Source organism: Corticium candelabrum, chromosome 19 (assembly GCF_963422355.1).
Source record: "Corticium candelabrum chromosome 19, ooCorCand1.1, whole genome shotgun sequence".
NCBI classification, from domain to species: Eukaryota; Metazoa; Porifera; class Homoscleromorpha; order Homosclerophorida; family Plakinidae; genus Corticium; species Corticium candelabrum.
The window spans coordinates 5,735,609-5,743,108 of record NC_085103.1 but is presented as its reverse complement, the minus strand read 5'-3'; the positions used below and the strand labels follow the sequence as shown (position 1 = coordinate 5,743,108).

General features: G+C 42.6%; 2 protein-coding genes across 2 annotated transcripts in view; one reads left to right on the top strand and one right to left on the bottom strand.

Annotated features, from left to right (window-relative positions):
- Positions 1 to 6,439, top strand: part of LOC134195272 (leucine zipper transcription factor-like protein 1) — an 8,952-nt gene extending 2,513 nt beyond the window's left edge. The window contains exons 4-10 of the mRNA XM_062664282.1: positions 1,588 to 1,654; positions 1,709 to 1,843; positions 4,666 to 4,758; positions 5,099 to 5,164; positions 5,231 to 5,329; positions 6,137 to 6,240; positions 6,301 to 6,439. Coding sequence (XP_062520266.1) covers positions 1,588 to 1,654; positions 1,709 to 1,843; positions 4,666 to 4,758; positions 5,099 to 5,164; positions 5,231 to 5,329; positions 6,137 to 6,240; positions 6,301 to 6,325 — 589 coding nt within the window. The 3' untranslated portion in view covers positions 6,326 to 6,439. The remainder of the gene's footprint in view (positions 1 to 1,587; positions 1,655 to 1,708; positions 1,844 to 4,665; positions 4,759 to 5,098; positions 5,165 to 5,230; positions 5,330 to 6,136; positions 6,241 to 6,300) is intronic.
- LOC134195270 (xaa-Pro aminopeptidase 1-like) overlaps positions 6,153 to 7,500 on the bottom strand; it is a 9,950-nt gene continuing 8,602 nt past the window's right edge. Inside the window, exons 15-17 of the mRNA XM_062664281.1 lie at positions 7,135 to 7,308; positions 6,993 to 7,069; positions 6,153 to 6,637 (exon numbers count right to left, since the gene is read on the bottom strand). Coding sequence (XP_062520265.1) covers positions 6,413 to 6,637; positions 6,993 to 7,069; positions 7,135 to 7,308 — 476 coding nt within the window. The 3' untranslated portion in view covers positions 6,153 to 6,412. The remainder of the gene's footprint in view (positions 6,638 to 6,992; positions 7,070 to 7,134; positions 7,309 to 7,500) is intronic.

Sequence of the window (7,500 nt, the reverse complement as noted above, 5' to 3'; positions counted from 1 at the left end):
TGTTTGTTTGTCTGTCTGTCTGTCTGTTCATATGTTTGTCTGTCTGTTTATATGTTTGTCTGTTCATACATTTGTCTGTCTGCCGATATGTTTGTCTGTCTGTCTGTCCATATGTTGTGTGTGTCTGTCTGTGTGTCCATATGTTTGTCTGTCTGTCTGTCTGTCCATATGTTTGTCTGTCTGTCTGTCTGTCTGTGTTCATATGTTTGTCTGTCTGTTTATATGTTTGTCTGTTCATACATTTGTCTGTCTGTCCATATGTTTGTCTGTATGTCTGTCCATATGTTTGTCTGTATGTCTGTCCATGTGTCTGTCTGTTTGTCTGTCTGTCTGTCTGTCCATATGTTTGTCTGTCTGTTTATATGTTTATCTGTTCATGCATTTGTCTGTCTGTCCATATGTTTGTCTGTATGTCTGTCCATATGTTTGTCTGTATGTCTGTCCATATGTTTGTTTGTTTGTTTGTCTGTCTGTCTGTCCATATGTTTGTCTGTCTGTTTATATGTTTGTCTGTTCATACATTTGTCTGTCTGTCGATATGTTTGTCTGTCTGTCTGTCTGTCCATATGTTGTGTGTGTCTGTCTGTCTGTCCATGTTTGTCTGTCTGTCTGTCTGTCCATATGTTTGTCTGTCTGTTTATATGTTTATCTGTTCATGCATTTGTCTGTCTGTCCATATGTTTGTCTGTATGTCTGTCCATATGTTTGTCTGTATGTCTGTCCATATGTTTGTTTGTTTGTTTGTCTGTCTGTCTGTCCATATGTTTGTCTGTCTGTTTATATGTTTGTCTGTTCATACATTTGTCTGTCTGTCGATATGTTTGTCTGTCTGTCTGTCTGTCCATATGTTGTGTGTGTCTGTCTGTCTGTCCATGTTTGTCTGTCTGTCTGTCTGTCCATATGTTTGTCTGTCTGTCTGTCTGTCTGTCCATATGTTTGTCTGTATGTCTGTCCATAAGTTTGTCTTCTGTCTGTCTGTATGTCTGTCCATGTTTGTCTTCTGTCTGTCTGTCTGTCTGTCCATATGTTTGTCTGTCTGTCTGTATGTCTGTCCATATGTTTGTCTTCTGTCTGTCTGTCTGTCTGTCCATATGTTTGTCTGTCTGTTTATATGTTTATCTGTTCATACATTTGTCTGTCTGTCCATATGTTTGTCTGTATGTCTGTCCATATGTTTGTTTGTTTGTCTGTCTGTCCATATGTTTGTCTTCTGTCTGTCTGTCTGTCTGTCCATATGTTTGTCTGTCTGTGTATATGTTTGTCTGTCCATATGTTTGTCTGTCTGTCTGTCCATACATTTGTCTTATTTCACTATTGAACACAAGCGCAAAATTTTACAAGAACACTATAGGTAAAAACTGCTTAGCTAAATGTTCATCTACTGAGACATACAGATTGAATACTACTAAAACTCTAATGAATGATGTTCTAAATGTCTCTTTCATTGTTGTCCAATTCTTCATTTCCCTCTGTAATTCTTCTAATCTTTTTCATTATTACATTGGAATTGGATTTCTGAAGTCTGTCTGTCTGTCTGTCTGTCTGTCCATCCATCTGCTGTCATTGAGGTGTCTAAACTATCAACAGGGAATTGATTGACAAGGTCGCGTTAATGGAAGAAAAGCATTTCTCATCATCAGCTTCTGTCTCTAAGGTAATGTCCCACAGTGCATGCTGGATGTCATGATATGTGACTTGTGTGGGTTAGACTTCTTTGGCTGAGAAGAAGAGGCTGCAGCCACTTAATGAAGAAGGTGGCACTGCTCTATTGCATATGGAGATAGAGAGAATGAAGGAAGAGAATGAGCGGCTTAGAGCTAGAATACAGACAGCAGAATCAAAGGTGCAGTAGAGTAGATGGACAGACAATTAGACACAAATGGATGGGACGCAGATGGACAAACAGACATACATACAGATAGACAGACAGACAGACAGACAGACAGACAGACAGAACAGACAGACAGACAGACAGACAGACACACACACACACACACACACACACACACACACACACACACACACACACACACACACACACACACACAAAACAGACAGACAGATTAGTCAGATGTGGTGAGATCTCAAGAGCTGGTAAATTGCTGGTGAGTCAGGGCCTGGCTCCAGTTTCAGCGGAAGTTGCTGATAAACTAGTTTCCAAATATCCAGCTAGAGTAAAGGCGATTCCAACACCATCCAAATTCTGTGAACCAATCACCCTATGTAGGTCTGCATTTTTTGCTACTGTGGCAAAACTTCCAAGAGGATCTGGCTGTGGGCCTTCTGGGTGGAAATATGAACATCTAAAAGTTTTGTCCGGTAATTGTGTGATTGCTGACAGCTTTTTCTCTGTATGTGACTTGATCGCCAAGGGGTCTTTTCCTTCAAGTGTCAGTGGATTGTTATCTGGATCAAGACTTATAGCTTTGCCCAAGACTGGAGGAGATATTAGGCCTATAGCCATAGGCGAGTGCTTACGTCGTGTTACAGCCAAAGTGATCTGTAGACAGAAAAAGGAATCTTTTGCCACTTATTTTGAGCCTATTCAACATGGAGTGGCTGTTGAGGGAGGAACAGAGCGCCTTGTTCATCACGTGAACTTGCTTTTAGAATCCCATGATGATTGGGTTCTCCTAAAATCCGACATCAAAAATGCCTTTAATTCCATTGAAAGAGCTTTGTTACTGCCAATGGTTGAAAAGTCATTTCCTGATACCTTTGAGCATGTACAAGGGATGTACTCAGAATACAGTCCTCTTGTTTTTCAACAGGGAAGTGAATCCTTTTTGCTGTCATCTCAAGGTGTTCAGCAAGGGAATCCCCTTGGTCCTTTTCTTTTTTCTCTCACTATCCATCCTTTACTTCTTGAGCTTCAAGAGACACTCTTCAGTTCAACTGTTAGCCTACTTAGATGACGTGTTCTTCTTGGTTCACTGGAAGATGTTTTGCCAGCCGTTGATGACTTAAGAGATCAGTTGTCTGAAGTTGGCCTGTCAGTAGCCATGAACAAATGTGAAATCTATAGCAGGGGTAGGTTTGCTATGTGCTATTCTCATGAGTCGATTCGTGTGTCTTCCTCTGGAACAAAGATTCTTGGTATGCCAATTGGTCAACCTGAAGACGTCAAGAGTTCATGCTCTGACATTGCTTTGGATGGGCAGTCTCTGTGTGACCAATTTTGTGGCCTTGAATGAGCCACAAAGTGGAATGTTGCTGCTACGGTTTTGTCATGTGCCACATTTGAATTACCTTGGGAGAACAGTTGCTTCTAGTTTGATGCAGTCTGCTGCTTTGCAACATGATGAAATAACAAGATCCACTTTTCAGGTGTTCTGTTCTTAATGACCAACAGTGGCTGCAAGCAACTTTACCAATAAGGTTTGGTGGTTTTGGCATGTTACCTGCGCAATCTATCAGTTCTATTTCCTTTGTATCCTCTTGGGCTCGAAGTCTGGTTGATCTTCCTCATAGTTTTCCAGCTCTGGAGAGCTTGATTAATGGAGTCCTGTGTCCTAAGGATGTAACTGTCGGTGGTTCGATTGCTCATGAATTGCAGCTTTCTTTACCAGTAAATAGGGCTTTGGAAGATCTCCTTATCAATCTTAAAAAGTTGCAACACAAACTATCTCAAGAAAATTTGAAACAAATGATGTCTTCGATTCAAGAAAATTCCCAGTCTTGCCATGAGGCTTCTCGTTTCAGGTCACTGCAAGGTAAAGGAGCTGGGACCTGACTGGATTCTATTCCAACCTCAACAAAGTTTGCGCTGAACGCTGCCGACTTCTGTCTTGCAACTCGTTTGAGTTGGGGTGTGACATGCCCCTTGCTGCAGCTCTTGATAGTTGTGAGTGCGGTCAATCGCTGGATAGTAAAGGATATCACTTACTAACATGCAAACACGGAGGTGGACCTATCTGGACACACGGTTCCATTGTAAACGTGTGGGCAAATTGTTTGAGTGATCTCCACATTACTCACAAAACGGAGCCTAGGGACCTATATGATGGCAACCATTGTCGACCAGATATTATGCATTTCAACCCTCAATCTGACACTGACGTTGAATTGGATATTTCGCTTGCCCATCCTTGGAATGGTGACATCCTGTCACTCGCTTCCAAGGAAGATGGTGCAGCTGCAGCTAGAAGAGAGCAGCAGAAAGTGACAAAATATGGTCAGCAGTTTGACATTTTGGGAATTCTTCAACATGTATACCTGTTGTGTTTGAACATTTTGGTCGTTGGGGTGCAAGAGCTCAGAGTCTATTACGTGATCTATCAACCCTTTCAGTCAACAAAGATGGACAGAACAACAGCACTGACTTCATTGTATACTGGCGGCGCTGTGTAATGCAAGAGTAATTACTAGAAAACTTTCGAGACTTGCTTAGTGTAACTCATGTAATTTTGAGTCTTACTCGTTTTAGTTGTTTAAGGCGTTAGCAGTTAGTTTTAGCGTAGGGCCTGCGGGCTTGCTTGTTTGTTTTACAGTTTAGTGTGAGTGTACTAGTTTCAATGTATGAAATATATGTATTGGACAGACAGACAGACAGACAGATAGACAGATAGACAGACAGACAAGTGGACAGCTGAATGTACTACAACTGATGTACACATATATTAAAGTGTCCTCCTGGATTGTATTGTCTTTGTTCCTCTTCTGAAGGCTACTGAAGCACTGACAGAGAAAAGCCAATTGAAGAGTCAATTGGATGATACAAGACAAAGTCTGGAGAAAGCAAAGATCTCAGAAAAACAGGTTAGAAGCAGACAGACATGACATGATCTCTTCATGCTAATGTTGTTGATCTGTCTGTCAGTCTGTCTGTCCAGTCTGTTCATCTGTGTGTCTGTCTGTCTGTCTGTCTATCTGTCCAATCTGTCTGTCTGTATGTCTGTCCAATCTGTCTGTCTGTCTGTCTGTCCAATCTGTCTGTCTGTCTGTCTGTCCAATCTGTCTGTCTGTCTAGCTGTCTATCTGTCTGTCTGTCTAATCTGTCTGTCTGTCTGTCTGTCTGTCTATGTGTCTGTCTGTCTGTTTGTCCATCCATCCGTCTGCTATCATATGTACCATCATCCCACTCAATCTGTTCACACAGACTGCTGATCAATTGGCTCATTTGGAGACAAAGAGCAGTTCAACATCCAACCAACTTCCATCCAAGGTACCACACAACAGTGTTATGATTTTATGATCCCCACTAACACAGAGTACAACATCTTTGTCATAGGGAGTTGACAGTCAAGTGGTGAAGGCACTCGAAGACCAACTGACACAAACAAAACACGAACTACTGGCTGCTAAGGCTGAAGTAGAAACGACAAAAGAGGTTTGTATGATTGTTGCAGCCACCGATAGTAACAGTCATGTGGCAGACTGTTGACACTCAAACAAACAAACAAACAAATTGGTAAAAGGTGTACATACACATTCTTTCACAGAACAGATTGACAGACACACAGACGCACATGCACACAAACAAGTAGATGGACAGACAGATTGACATACAAATGGACAAACAGATGGACGGACAGACAGACAGACAGATGGACGGACAGACAGGCAGATGGACGGACAGACAGACAGATGGACAGGCAGACAGACAGACAGACAAACAAACATATGGACAGACAGATGGACGGACAAACAGACAGATGGACAAACAGACAGACAGACAGACAGATGGACAGACACAGATGAACAGACAGACAGACAGACAGACAGACATATGGACAGACAGATGGACAGACAGACAGACAGATGGACGAACAGACAGGCAGATGGACAGACAGACAGACAAACAGACAGATGGACAAACAGACAGACAGATGGACAAACAGACAGACAGACAGACAGACGGACAGACAGACAGATGAACAGACAGACAGACAGACAGACAAGCATATGGACAGATAAACAGACAGACAAACAGACAGACAATTGGACAGACAAGCAGCTAGACGTACAAACACAGACACATAAACAGACAAACACACAAACAGACAAACGAAAGGACAAACAAACAGACAGAGTGACAGCATGTGACAATACTAGAGCATCTCACTGTCGTCCTGACTACCCATCCATGCACACGATTACCATCACCCTCCACTTCACACGATCGTCACACTTACAGGAGCTGGACAAGAAAGTCTCCGAGACGAGTCAGTTTTCCAACATGAAGAAAATGCTTAGCAAGAAGAACGACCAGCTAAAGGAGCTGCGGACGCGACTAAAAAAGTCAGACAAGCAACAGCAATACACAGACACACACATGAAATGCTGTATTGTATACAACAGGTATGAACCAAATGCAGTCGACTGACGACATCAATGGTCAAGGTGTGGTACACAACCAGACTGTCATGAACTGGACGTTCTATGAACCTTTAATCAAGTTTGAGTGTAAGTCTCAGGCCTTTGTGAGTAGAGATGTCTCTCGTTCGAGCCACTTGAGCACATCCTGTTTTCCCTGCCTCTTCAGCTCCTCGCCGACTTTCTCTCTGCACGTTGTGTGGTAGCTGTTCAGCCACTCGAGTTCGGTGGCTGTTAGTAGGTTGATATCAATCATCTTGGCTTGCATGGGGACGAGAGTGAGAGCCTCGAACGTGAGGAATCCTCTCTGCTTGAAGTCGTGCTGCAGTAGACGAGAAGAATGCTGAACAGTGTGTGTGTGTGTGTGTGTGTGTGTGTGTGTGTGTGTGTGTGTGTGTGCATGTGTGTGCGTGTGCACGCACGTGTGGTGTGTGTGTATGTGTGTGTACATGCCTGTTTGTCTGTGTCCATTTGTCTGTCTCTCTGTTGTCTGTCCATCTGTCTGTTTGTGTGTCTGTTGTCTGTTGTCTGTCTTTCTGTCTGTCTATCCGTCCATCTGTCTGTCTGTCTGTCTATTTGTCTCTCTGTCTGTCTGCCCATTGATATAAATGAATGTTTGTCTACATGTTTGTCTAGTTACGTGGTCGTGCCTCATTGAAATCAATTGCACAACATACTCTTGTATTTGCTTGTACAACAAGCACTAAATTCTCAATCCTGATTCCAAATGAGCCGTCTTCATAGTAGCCTGGTTCTATAATAAATAACAAAATCAATAAATTACTGTCTAATCTGGCAACTGTCAGTGTGACAACACACCGTCTGATAGGATCATTCCTTCTTTGATTGCTGCATCTTCTACTGCTTTAGGACTGATTGATTGTGGACCTTCGTGTACATTGAGGAACGAACCGACTCCATGGCCTGTACCATGGAGGTAATCCAGACCAACATTCCATAATGCTTGACGAGCAATCACATCCAACTGATGGCCTACATGTGAAATAAATAATGTGTATTGGACAGCACCGAAAAAATTGTCTGATTGGGGTAACATGCAGCAGAGAAAGACGGGCGGGTGGGCAGAGTTATTTTTTATTTTTTTAATCATCATCTAACTCAACATCTTGTTTGGAGGAAGTGATGATTTTGAATCAGTGCTACATGGGTCTGGGAGGCAGAGGC